This window comes from Microplitis mediator, chromosome 3 (assembly GCF_029852145.1).
Source record: "Microplitis mediator isolate UGA2020A chromosome 3, iyMicMedi2.1, whole genome shotgun sequence".
In the NCBI taxonomy this organism is placed as follows: domain Eukaryota; kingdom Metazoa; phylum Arthropoda; class Insecta; order Hymenoptera; family Braconidae; genus Microplitis; species Microplitis mediator.
The window spans coordinates 8,876,670-8,891,163 of NC_079971.1; the positions used below are offsets into that span (position 1 = coordinate 8,876,670).

Below are 14,494 nucleotides of genomic sequence, written 5' to 3' on the forward strand. Positions count from 1 at the left end.
ATTTGTGTCTATATATGACCATATATGCCTTGATAAAATTATATATGGATATTCATAATATGTGAGATGCACAAAAATTAATGGTGCACTCCCGAGTAAAAACAGAATTCCGCCGCACCACCGCTGCACGGCTTTTTAAGCGCCGCACCACCGCTGCACTACAGCCGTGACAATTCCGATTATTTTATAAATGCCGCACCACCGCCGTGACGACTAAAGATTTATTTATTCGCTGCACCACCGCCGTGACAACCCGAGTAAAAATGAAATTATTATTTTTACGAAAAAATTATAAATTTTTATCGACTGCCGCACCACCGCCGCACCATAGCTGAGATATTTTGTTGTAAATTATTTTGGATTAGTGATTTAAAAGTGGTATATTCTTTTCAATCTCATATTGCACAAGTAAACTTAGTAGTCACTGTCGGTAGCGTAGCCTAGTCGTTAAAGCGTCGGTCTTTCGTGCGTAAGGTCCCGGGTTCGAATCCTACTAAATCGTGTGCGTTTGGTTGATATTTATAACGTTTTGTCCCTAAATTAAAAATTTCTAGTCGGTTAGAAATTAATTTCATCACAAACCTGATTGATTTCCGCATCATCAAAGAAAAAAAAAAACTACTAAAATAGAGTAAGTCTTTTTTAGAAATAGATAATAGAGAAGAATATAAAAATAGAAAAAGAATAGAAAATTTTTTAATTATTTTACTTGCCGATCTATAATTTAATGATTAATTGCTAAATGGAAAATAACAGTTACTGACCTTTATCGAGACTTTGAATTTTATAATTTATTTCAGCATTTATTTGAAGATCACCATCAACAGCTACCACCGAGAATTCCTAAAGAAATATAAGAAAAATAAATTTATAAATACATGTTAGGATAGATTAAAACTATGTTGTGTATGTGTGTCTATTTTTTAATGAATTTTTTGATTTTGATGGTTCTAGTGGCAATCGAAGAAATTCTTGGGAACTCATTTCATGCAAAATTTAAATCATCTGGTCTTATTGACCCCGAGACATTTGAGAAATATGCAAAGTAGTTGATTGTGTAGTGCTTGTGAAAAAAGAGGCATCTAACAATTTTTGAGTTGCTTCAAATGATTAAAGTTTGTGGTGCATTAACCCAAGTACGAGAATGAAAAAAGCCCCAGCAGTAGGCAAGTGCTTCTAGTCAACTGTGTATTCATGTAAATGTACTGTGAGCAAAAGCGAATGCAGCATTCGCGGTCGCCAGATCTCTCTCTTTACACACATAACGTTCCTTTCTTTTTCGTAAAACTTGCTGAAAATGTCTGATTTCAGAGACATATTTTATTTATCATAATATACAATCATGTGATAAAAAAATATTATATGACGATTTTAGCTTATTTTTGTAAATTCGAAAAGTTTATTTAAATCATGGTAATTCACAATTCAATTGTGAAAATAATAATTAATTATTTGTTAGTAGATTTCATAGAAATCTAACTATTGTATTGTCCTCATAATAGAATTTTCAAAAAATTTTGCTACCTCTCAACTCAGCTCGACAAACTGAGTCAGGAAATACATTTGGTTCAAAAGTTTATACATGTATTTTCTTGCACCTAAAAAGTTTTCTTGCACTCAATAAATAATTACCTTGAAATTTACATTTTAAATTAAAATATTTTTCCTCAAGTAAACATATTTTTATGTTTAAATTGAAAAATTTTGACCAGCTTCAAGAGTTTTCATTTTTTAATATGAGAAAAATTTTTTTGAAAAAAGTTTTTTTTTATGAAAGTGAAAATTAAATGTATTTTTTTATTCATCAATTGAAAGCAGATCATAGTAAAAAGATGATTCATTTAACAATGCAAGTAGTAGTAAGACACATTTTATCTGTTATAAAATCTGAAGATTGCTTTTTAATAAAGCTGAAAGACATGGAAAGTATTTTTCAGCTTGTAAGAGTGAGACAGCACAATCGCCGTATAAATGCGGCATAATGACTATATTTTATACGGCATCAACGCCGATAAATACGTTGTGAATATTGTATGAATACCGCGTAGCCACTGTGTAAATGAGGTATAGCAACCGTATAAATACGGTTTACCCAAAGTTTAAGTACAGCATAAGAACCATATAAATGGAGTATAATCATCGTACAAATACGGTATAGTTATTATATAAATTTGGTATTAATACAACATATTTACGGTATTAATACGGTAATAAAATTTCACAAACATACTGCATTTATACTGTGAATATACCGTAATCACACTTATACCTAAAAATTACTAGGAGAATACCGTAGAAATACTGCTATGTCAATTCCGCGAGGGCAATAATAGAAAATACATAGCACAATTTGTTTTTCAAAATTTCTACTTTTATAGAAGTTTACGGAGGCATCAAAAATAAGAATTGTTACGTCTTTGATCTTGAAGGCCAAAAAATTTAAAACTTGAAGCATTTATTATCTACGCTGCGAAAACTGCAACCATGTTCGATCCTACTTAACTTGGTAATCGCCCGAGTCACACGTGAACTAAACGCTCTGATTAGAAAATACGATTAATGACAATAAAAAATTTTTGAATCGTTTTGAATCGTCATGAATCGTCAATTGATAATTAAAGATGATTAAAACGATTAAATTTTTAATCGTATTAAATTGTTTTTAATATTCATGCAGAACCAGAAATTGCAATATATTATTTTACGATTAAAGACGACTCATGACGATTAAAAATTTAAAATCGTTATAAATTGTTTTTAATCTTCATGTGGAACCAGAAATTGCAATATTAGTTTGCGATTAAAGTCGATTCATGACAATTCGAAATTTTTAATCGTCATTAATCGTTTTTACTCGTAAAATAATAAATCGTCTTTTGACGACTACAGACGATTCAATGTGAAAAACCATGACGATTATGACTGTTAAAGACGATTAATGACGATTAAATTATTAATCGTTTTTAATCGTCACAAATTATTTTCAATTATATTCGATAATTAGGAAACCTTAAAATATAAGTTAGAAACATAAAGAAAATATGAATGAAATAATTTTTGCAACATACATTTGTCGATTTTTCTTTAACGGTCTCTGAAGCTGTTAGACGACTCCACTTTGGCCGTTCATCTGGCATATCAATAACTCCAAAAATTGATGATAAAGTGCCTTCATTATGGCTTTGATCCTATGTTAAAAAAAAATGTATTTCTAAGATTGTTTTATATTTCAACACAATAAATGACAAATAGAATGATAATAAAATTCAATTACTGTTGCGTTGATTAATAACATATACATTGATATTCTTTCAAAATCCAATGGTGTCTTTATGACAACACTTAATTTCATTTCGTATCCACTGATTCTTTCACTATCGAAAGAAAAGCTCTCGGTACCCTCATTTGGCTTTAAAATTACAATTATTCATAATTTTATTCATGTAGATTAAGATAAAGTTTTGTTATATTAGAAGAAAGACTTTGAGTAGGAATTCAATACTAACAGACGACAACAAAGTTGTAACTACTCCATCAATCCAACCATCAGCATCACTTATTGAAAAAGTACAATTACTTTTACCTTTGTAATTTTCCTATAAATAAGTTAAAGTTCTTATTTGTTAGTTCATAAACATGTAAAAATTCCTACACTCACAGATTTGAAGCACGGTGGAAACACCGTGGAAGTGTAAACACCGTGGATCCACCGTGTAACCACGGTGGGTTTGTTCCATTTGACCACCGGGTATACACAGTGTATTCACTGTGATTACGCGGTGGATACACCGTGGTTCCACAGTGGCTTTGTGCCATTTCACCACCGTGGTTCCACGGTGTATCCACCGCGTAATCACAGTGGAAACACCGTGTATATACGAGATAAAGCCACCGTGGAATTACGGCGAATACACCGCGTAATCACAGTGGTAAAATGGAACAAACCCACCGTGTTTCCACCGTGATTCAAATCTGCGAGGGTAGTGATTAGTTGTACTAAAATTTCAAACATTACAAATGAATATCTATTAATTTTATGAGCTCAAAACATATCAACGATTCAATTATGTAACCCAGTGATATTTTGTGCTGTGATAAATAAAAACATTATTATATTTTTGAATGTACGTATTTTTAATACTTCTCAACCTCCAACCTGTCCTTGTATTTATTTATTTGATAAATTATTAACTATGGTCCAAGGAAATTTTTAAATGCCACTGTATTATCAACACATTGACTTGAACCAAGTAATAATTGCTTGCAATCCGATTTGTATTTCTTAGTGAAATGAAGTAAGTTTTTCAACTTAACGAACCTTTGTTGCACAACTTCGTTCTAAAGGCTGAATCACAGGAGCGTTATCATCAATGTTATCAATGTAAAGTGCAATTTCATAACTATCGAGGCCCTTGACTATCCAAAACAAATAACTTCGCATAGATGGAATTTCAAAATCTTGTTTTTTAGTGATAAAAACTTTCCATTGACCGTCATGATTTCTCAGTTCTGCTCCAAGTCCGTAGTTATTTCCTTGATCAAAACTGCTTATGCACGGTTCTGGTTCATCTGAAAAAAATAATAAGGATAGATTCACATATTGATGACCCATTTTATTCTGAAGCAACGAGTCTCCTTCTTTGAAATTTTTTATTTGAATAATTCTGCAGTAGATCTTATAAAACTCAAATCATCGGATTGGACCTCATGATGCAACTTTCTGAAGTTTCATTATATAATATTTCGATTCACCTGGGAGGTTTCCACACATACAAAATATATGCAGATGGATATACATTAAGGTGATATATTTCCGCAAAAGTTTTAGTTATAAGTGCTTAAGCATAACGTCAATTCACATATAGAAAAAAAATTTCTTACCAAATATGAGCTCATAATTTCAATGCTGAGTACTTACTATTTTGATTTTTTTTTTCGTTCAAAATGCATAGAAATTTATTTTTTTTCAATGTTCTAATGATGAGCCACTTTTCATGATAACAAAAAACGAGTTGTTCGATGTTGTAGGGGGTTCCATGCTCTTTAAAATCGATTTTGAGTGCTTTTATGTAACTCACGCTGTTCCACTAACAAGAGCTATCGAATTACATTTTCTTTAGAAAATCGTGATTTTTTCATTTTCAGGATAAATCACTAAAAATAGGAAAACAAAAATAAGATCTATTATGACTTGAGTCTCGCTCTCGAGATCAAACTAACCCCAGTTACGCTACTGTTCTCATGATGTCGCCACAGTTTTCAGCTTCTATTTAAAAATGTACAATCTAGTTACCTCTCTCATGCCCCTAAGACCTCATAACGCTTTCTGTGCGCTTGGTGATCGCTTCGTACTATCAAAAAAAAAAAAAAAGTAAACGTTTCAGATTAATAATGTTGCAATTAATTGTTTAAAATGGGTAAAAGGGCCGGTGACGAAAAAATAGATAAATTGCAAAAGAAGCTCGCTAAATATGAAGAGCTTGTAGACGGTGCTTTGGCTGAAAGACGGGCCAATATTGATGAGGAGGACCCTGAGCTAGAATCTTCTGGTAAGGTCCAGGCAGTCGCCACCTTGGCTGTCTACCTCTCTCTTATATTTTTATTTTTCTCGTTTCTTTTAATGGCGAGTGTCATTCAGTATACTACTATTATAATATCAATTGCCTATTATATCAGTGACACTCGTACAATATGACTAGGGACGGGAAAAATTGCGTCAAGTTCTGACAGCTTCCTAACCTATATCTCGATCTACTCTTTACAGATGGATCGTCTACTGAAGAGACTCTGTCTCATTCGAAGGGCGCCTCGACTGATCATGACGGGGACGATAAGCAATCGGTTAACTCGGAGAAAAATTCTGAGGTTATTTTGAATAAAGTTGCAGTCCAGCTTTTAGGTGGTGCTAAAAATAGTAATTCAAAAGACACCTATGAGATCAAACCCCAGGTAGCTGAGCTCTGGAATGAGATCATTAAAGAAGGTCTCGGGAAAGAGGTTAACCAAGAGCTAGTTAAATCTTATCTCTAGAATGGTAACTGCTCTCTTGCTTCTCCTGCACTTAATGAGGTGTTATCGCCTCTTTTGAACAAGACCACCTAATCTCGCGACAAACATCTTAGTAATAACCAAGACCTCTTGGGACTTGCACTTGTGTCTTTGGGCCAAGCTTTGGGCACCGTGTTTACTGAAGCAGAGGAGAGTGAGCTAAAGGAGAAGCTGCTGCAGCAGCTATGTAACTCTAGTAGACTGCTATGTGAGCTGATGCATCAGCTCACAAAGACAAGAAGAGTATATATTATGCCGAATGTTGATGATAAGTATAAGAAACTTCTAAAGGATTCTGTGACAGATTCTACGCCGTTCGGCGAGGATCTTGTCAAACGCAGAAAGGCGGCTAACTCGGTGGACAAGGTGTCCCAGTCGCTTAAGTCGCAGTCAGTTAATACCTCATTAAAACCTAGGGGTGGTTTAAACTGGAAACGTCCGCCTGTAAAAAGTCTTGCGACAACTCAGGCTAGCAACAAGAATTTGAATACAAACAAATACGTGACCATCTATGTTAAATTTCGAACATACCAGAAAATATAAAACAAAAAAATCAAGTCGATGCTGCATGATTCAGTGTAGTCAGAGGTTACCCCTTCAACGACTCTATAAATACAATGAAGTGGGTAAAACTGAAAATACTGCGTGCGATTTCACAGCAGATGAAAACGACTTCCTTATGCGAATTGGTCATAGTCATAAGAATGGGCAAAAGGGAGCGTTTTTATATAAGGCAGTGGTACATGCGGCAAAATTCCTCGCTCTCAGAAGAGTAAACCCTCTTATTGAACTCCCTAAGGAGGAATTTAAAAGGGTCATTAGGAATGCTGAGCAGCAAAAACTGCTCAGTAACCATATGGGCAAGCCCATGCAGCGTGCTCTTTAAACACGTGCGTGATCATGGCTTGTCCACCCAGCTGACGTTTTCCTTCCTTAAGTCAGCTGGCCTGATGTCTGAGACCGAAAGGTATATTTTTGCCTGCCAAGATGGTGTGATCAACACTCTCGAATACCGTGCTGAAGTACTCCACATGCAACTACCCGACACACTGTGTAGGGTGTGTAAGCATCATCCAGACATTATGCTTATGCATCTATTATCAGCATGTCCTGTGCTGGCATACATTCAGCGTCACATTGCTGCTCTGCGAGTACTTTATTATCACCTTAGACATACGCACGGTATCGACAAAACACCAGTGCTGCCTTATCTGTCAAGAGATATTCCGCAATGAAAATATTGAAGAACTGAAGAAATCTCTGTAGGTCTGTGGTTACCTAAATAGATCGATTGAAATAATTTTGGATCTCAAGCTTGAAAAAGTTGGATTTCCGTAGATATGATCTTGTAAGATCAGAATTATTTTTACGCAGATGGTAGTACTTATTAAATAGAATTTAAGATGTAAAATCGCATAGAATAAAATTTTGAAGGAATCGCTAGTTGATTAAATTTACATTAGATTACGGTTTTATACTCATAATTACCATTCCATACTGTATGAATTCTTACCGTAAAATAAGTAAATTTCCCTTTAAACCGTATATTACAGAATCACTTGAAAATTACTGTGAATAATAGTAAGTAATTCCGAGTCGAAATATCGAGTGTGATTCCAGCGCCTCGAGCGTGTCGAGTGTAATTCCAGCGCCTCGAGCGTGTCGAGTGTAACTCCAGCGCCTCGAGCGTGTCGAGTGTAACTCCAGCGCCTCGAGCGTGTCGAGTGTAACTCCAGCGCCTCGAGCGTGTCGAGTGTAACTCCAACGTCTCGGACGTTGCAAATGTAAAATCCATGTTTTAAAAGCATTACAAACATGAATTTCATTTTGTAAATATAAAAAACGTAAATTAAACGTAAGATTTTCAGTACAGTGAAAATCCGAAATGGTTCATTGTTATGAAATCAATTTCCTCGAAGCAGGTGGTCCTAAATAGATAAGTTTATCTATTGTGGTAGTGAAAAATTGTTCGTTTTGGTGTTTAACCTTCCGTTACACGCGCTTTCTCTAGTGTCTCACTCGTATTCACGCCAACTCTATAGGTGTTTTTTTTTTCATGCTGACGCTTGACGCTGCTTTTTAGAGTCAAATTCTGTCACGTGATGAGAATTTAACTTGTGCGCCATCCAGAAAAAATGTAGCGATAACTTATAGCGTTTAGCGTCAAATTTAAGCGATAAATAATACACGAGTATCAAAAGTCGATGTATTGATGTCAAGTTTTTCATACTACAAAGTTGACGTATTATCTTTGTACTTTATAATTGATATTTCCCTCAAAACTCGTTGTAAATATTTCCCCCGATAACCAGAGTTTCTGATCAGAAAGTTAGTGTACATGAGTTGCGACCAACTTCACGATGAGTTGTCGACAACTTTCAGCTTTTGTGACTGTTGACGGCAAATTGTTTCCAAGTTTTCCAGAAATTTGGCGACAATCTACCGCTGCAATCTGTCGAGAACTTTCTGAGAAACTTGCAGTCAATGGTTACAAAAGCTGAAAGGTGTTGACAACTTTTTCAGAAAGTTGCCATCAACTTATGGAAATGTCTACTTTGCGACAGGTTGCGGCAGTAGATTGCTGCCAAGTTGCGGTCAACTTGGCTATCAGGGGTCAAAGAATCAAAGTAACAGTCGATATTATAACTAGAACGTAAAACAAAAACCTATCTGATATTTCTCAATATTTATTTTAGCACCCGCTGCATTTATGAAATCACAAAGTAACAGCTGATTGTTGTTTTGAAAAGATCGACTATTATCGATGCGATTGTTTGAGTGACTTTGACGCTTATATGACCCGGCAAGAAAAGCTAAACTAAATTTAGCTTTATCGCTAGATTTTTTCTAGGTGGTGCACATGTTAAATTCTCTTCACGTGATCGAATTTGACGCTAAAAAGCAGCGTCAAGCGTCAGCATGAAAAAGCACCTTATTAGGTTGAGTAGTGTTGTGCGGGGAATCCCCGTATAGCGCGTGTAACGAAGGGTTAATAAATGGTCGAGATCGAAACTACTCGTTGTATTAGGCTTATCGACTTTTCGACTGATCGATTATGTGAGGATCATTTGTGTACATTGTAGTATCGATTGTGACCAATCGAATGTAATCAGCTGACAGGCTGACAGGTCTGATAATTGTTGTTAAAATAAGAACTTATATTTAAACTAAATGTTTATTCTTTAAATGATTAAAATGATAAATTTTAATTTAAAATATTTTATTGAAAATGATGGTAAGTGATTAATAAATTTTCAGTTGCGTATTTTATATATATTTCATCTTCTGAGTTAACCTGAAAAAAAAAAAAACTCTTTATTTTTTATTTCTCTACTTAAAATACTTGTACTTTAAAGATTTCTACTTATAATGATTAATTAAAAAAAAGAAATTTTATGTCAATTCTAAAAAAAACTATTGAAACTAATCTTTGGTAACACTTTTATAAATTTCAATTATAGAAAGTGAAAAAATTTTATTGTTTTTTTTATTTATCACAACTAAAAAAATTAATAGTAAATCATTATACAAAGCATAATGTAATGCAGTTTCTTAATATCAATTATAACTTAGAACTAAATAGGTTAATAAATATAATTTATAAAAATGAAATTTTTAATTCATTTAATTTATTGTTACAGCTTTGCCGACATCTCAGTAATAAATCGTCAAATAAACTGATGATTATTATGTCTAAAGATTTAAAAGCGTCACAAAAAAATAAATACGTCAATGACTGGATGTGGTTTTGTTAAAAAAATTTTTCACGTGAAAATAATTTTTTAGAGTTTTTGAGTCATTGAATTAATCAGATCAACTCGGCCAACTTATCTGCTGATCAAACTTGAGCTCATTCAGTCATTGAGTATAAAAAAGTGAAATGTCATTGAAATTTTTGTAATAATGCTCTTATAGACATGAAACTTCTAGAGGTTACTTATCATCGATTAAAGTTTGGGAAATAATTAATTCTATTGATTCTATTTTGGGCATACTCGCGTGGTCATCTTTGTACAGCAAATAAAAACCTTCTGGCAAACTGATGAATATCTTCAATGAACACTGGTACTGATCATTGTTTTGGTTGTAAGAAAATTCATCGCTTGTATAAATACTCGCTAATGCTATGATTTCATCTTTCTGTTATTCACTAGCCATTTCAAAATAATTATTTAATAAACCAACAGCTACTTAAATAAATGGAGCTAATATTTTTTGGTAATTAAAAATTGAAGCGTAAAAAATTATGAGTTATGTTGGTTACTTTATAAAACTAGTCTGTATCTATCAAAAAAATCGCGACTACGTCAACATAAATTTTATTGATCATTATGTTCAATAAAATATTTTAAAATGAAATTTATCATTTTAATCATTTGAAGAATAAACATTTAGTTTAAGTATGAGTTCTTATTTTCACAACAATCATCAGACCTGTCAGCCTGTCAGCTGATTACATTCGATTGGTCAAAATCGATACTACAATGTACACAAATGATCCTCACATAATCGATCAGTCGAAAAGTCGATAAGCCTAATACAACGAGTAGTTTCGATCTCGACCATTTATTAAACACCAAAACGAATAATTTTTCACTACCACAATAGATAAACTTATCTATTTAGGACCACCTGCTTCGAGGAAATTGATTTCATAACAATGAACAATTTCAGATTTTCACTGTACTGAAAATCTTACGTTTAATTTACGTTTTTTATATTTACAAAATGAAATTCATGTTTGTAATGCTTTTAAAACATGGATTTTACATTTGCAACGTCCGAGACGTTGGAGTTACACTCGACACGCTCGAGGCGCTGGAATTACACTCGACACGCTCGAGGCGCTGGAGTTACACTCGACACGCTCGAGGCGCTGGAGTTACACTCGACACACTCGAGGCGCTGGAGTTACACTCGACACACTCGAGGCGCTGGAATTACACTCGACACGCTCGAGGCGCTGGAGTTACACTCGACACGCTCGAGGCGCTGGAATCACACTCGATATTTCGACTCGGGATGGTACAGTTACTAGATTTTACGATAGATTCAACGGTAAAATATAGAGAATGTATCGTAAATTTACGGTGAATTGAATACACCAGACATAGTATTCCGTTACAATGAATCATCGTAAAAATGGCAATTTTAAAGAAGGAGAAAACGTTAAAATATATTTTCTGTTTATTTACGATTTTTTATATGCTTTCTATGAAATATATAAATTTTTTATAGAAGAAAAACTCGTAATCATTAATAAGCCTTTATTACCTGTGTCATAATTGGTTAGTACTGCAATGCATACGTCGTAAGGAACTTCTTCATCTAGATCGATATTGATCCGCTTGTTACTTGGATTATAAGTCTTGTGATGTACCGCAGGATCTAAAGGATCTGGTTCTCCGAAAGGCGGATTATTCCAACCTAAATGAAAATTTTCAGTAAATTATCCTTCTATATTAGTGGCGAATTATCTATAAGACAAACTAGGCACGTCTCTAGGGGTTCAAGGTTACAAAAGGGCACGCGTGCAAGTTTTTAAAGAAAGAAAAAAATAATACCTAAAGTCCTCCCAGAAAGTAAACCACCATCGGGATTCGAGAAAAATTTTTGTTTTGTATTAATAATGCGTAATAATGACGTGAGATTAAATTCTTTGCCTTAGAGTGAGCAATAAAACCGACGGCGACTACTCTCTGGGAAAATTTCACCTCATATAAAAGGAAAAAATAACAAAATTAATTGTGTACGTTAGCCGGGACGCATTTATTTACGCAATATAAAAAATAACATTTATCTATAAAGATGTGAAGCTTCCGAAGCGCGCCCCGTCTACTGGATTACACCTTCATCACCCGATTCCCAGTTAGAAGTTGGCAAGACCCAATTGTTACGTCGCACATTGGCGACGTTACTAGTGTTTGTTGACGTGTCATGATAATTTCGATTTTTCATGATTTCTTGCAATTTTTTTCGGTTTTTCGCTATTTTTTAAAATTTTGACGGCTCAACGGGCTAATTAACGTTCAGATTTAGATTTAGTAAGTTGAAATACATAGTAATCATACTTGATCCGGGTCCACAAAAACTTTTTTTATCGCTGTGACTACAGTTTTTCGCAATATTTTATTTTTTTGGGGGGGGGGGGTTTGCGTTTTACTCAAATCTGGAGGGTGACCGGGCCAAACGAACTTCAAATTCGGATTCAGTGGGTCGATATACATGTCCGTAGATGGGTCCAGTCAAAAGTACATACAACTTTTTTTTTTGTGTGCCGGTGGAATTACAAGCTAATTTTGGTAATAACATAAAAATATACATATTGGGGTGGGCCGAAAATCCGCTTTTTTTGAATTTTCATTATTAATACCAAAAATATTTTTCATTGTACAAAAAAAAAATTTTTCGGAAAAAAAAAAAATTTAGGTCGATATCTTAAGCTTGCCAAATCCCGCTAAAGTTAGAAGTTGTTTAAATTTTTTTTTCCAACTTATTTCGATCGGAAATTTAATTCTCTACAAAAAAAAGTAATAAAATAAAATTACGTAAAGTTGATAGTTACTTAGATAATTGTTTTCTTCGTACAACTAACAGAAAAAAAAGTTATGATGCTTGAAACAATAGTGAATTGAATAACTTAACGTGAAGATAATTTCCGAAATTAAGTACGTGTACATGTTTATACAGTGAATCTATATACTATATATAATCAGTAAGGTGTTTTAAAAAGGTTTCTGAGATCCCACTTATTTTCCGTATAAATTTCAAAAGAAAAATATTTTTTTTAAGAATTAAAATTTTTTTCTTTCTGCATTTTTAAATTAAAAAAAAAATTCTGTTTTCAAAGTAAGGGAAATTTTTCCCATGTGTTCAAAAAGAAATTGACAGTTTTCATTAGCTCAGATGAAAATATCTAAATTTCTATTAAAAAACTGTTCAATATAATAAAAACATGAAGTTATACTATTTAATATAGTTTAAAGCTTCATAACTTCTTTCTGTTAATTCTCCGGAGAAAACAGTCAAAAGCTTTTTTGTACAGAATTTAGTTTCCCATAAGACTATGCACTTTGATTTAAAAAAAAAATTTTTTCAATACTTTTATTTTTTAAAGAACAAAAAAAAAATTTTTTTACATGCAATTTGAATAGGAAAATAAATATACGTTGAGCTCTTAGTAGAATTGAGATTTCGAGCTGCTCTTTTGGGAGGATTTTTTTTATACCCAAGACTTACTTTTGAGATCATAAAAAAAAATTTTTTTTTTGTGAAACACCCTATATATAAATATGCCGAAATGCTGAATTTAAATAATCATAAATACTTATCACTTACCGCATTCACCAGTAATTATTATAAATTGTATAAAATATACACTAAATAAACTAGTATACATATCAAGAGTTTTTATTATCATGTTTGAACATTAATACTTGCAGTATATAATAATGAATCAAATGAAAAGTAATTTACAATTATCATAGCTTTTCATACTTTTGCTGGTTTAAAACCAACGATATCAATGCCAATCCGCTGATATGATCAACTGATACTGCTATCCAGATCGTAATGATAGCTTATCTGATAAATAAAATTAGAAGTTAGACCTTAAAAAAGTTGATTAATGACTTAGTTATCTATATACCCTATGTACAGACAATCTTTTTGTCTCTATGGGGATTATATGTGGTTTTGTACGACTATGTATGTAATTTTTGGGAAGTAAATAAGCTATTGAACTGAGAAGTATAAAATTCACTGACAATCATTACTTTAGATTAATTTCTGAAGGATAACTACATCAAAGTGATGGAGCGTCACAACTCAATCTTAATGAATAATTTCAATTGCGTTTGTAACAACTAATTGTAAAATCTACGGAAATAGTATTGAAAAAGTTTAAAAAAAAATCTTCTATTTATTCAACAAAAAAATATCATGTTATTTTGCTATAAACTCAAGAGTTTAAGCATTTTATTTTCCAAATATTCATAATTGTTAGACTACACTCATTAGGTTTTATTCAGAGAAAAAATTATCAGGTCTGATGTGTTGATTTCATACATGATCATAATCCAAATATTGACCTGCCATAAGCAAGTATGCACATGGCTTGTAGATATTTAGGCATAGTCAGGCCTGAACAAGGATAATTATTGAACTTTAAAAATCAAAAGAAGCCAAATAAATAATTCAAGCTCGAATTAGCTTATTATATCAGTAATGTTCCACGATGAGTGCTTACTGCCTAAAAAGTACTTTCAAATTTTTCCCGGCAGTCAACTGTTTAGAATTCAAATTGTGTTAACACACAGGATCCGCCGAGATTACTCATTGCTTTTGCATTCACAGTGTTTCTACCGAGGGTCTACCGTGATAAACAGCGAAAATATGACATAAAGATCCACTTGCAATAGACTAAAACGAATCTGTGAGTATGATC

At 33.1% G+C, this 14,494-nt stretch overlaps 1 protein-coding gene across 7 annotated transcripts in view; it reads right to left on the bottom strand.

The window, feature by feature from the left end:
- LOC130664906 (protocadherin Fat 4-like) overlaps positions 1-13,592 on the bottom strand; it is a 160,240-nt gene extending 146,648 nt beyond the window's left edge. For 3 of the 7 annotated variants that reach the window (XR_008989482.1, XR_008989480.1, XR_008989481.1), the window contains exons 1-7: positions 13,387-13,592; positions 11,323-11,475; positions 4,319-4,569; positions 3,507-3,596; positions 3,275-3,409; positions 3,069-3,188; positions 765-843 (exon numbers count right to left, since the gene is read on the bottom strand). Coding sequence is in view for 4 of the 7 variants with exons in the window: in XM_057465089.1 (XP_057321072.1) it covers positions 765-843; positions 3,069-3,188; positions 3,275-3,409; positions 3,507-3,596; positions 4,319-4,569; positions 11,323-11,475; positions 13,387-13,468 (910 nt within the window). In the remaining 3 variants the exon portion in view is untranslated. The remainder of the gene's footprint in view (positions 1-764; positions 844-3,068; positions 3,189-3,274; positions 3,410-3,506; positions 3,597-4,318; positions 4,570-11,322; positions 11,476-13,386) is intronic. The other 4 variants (XM_057465089.1, XM_057465090.1, XM_057465092.1 and 1 more) reach the window with 2 other exon arrangements.
- Positions 13,593-14,494: the final 902 nt, after the last annotated feature.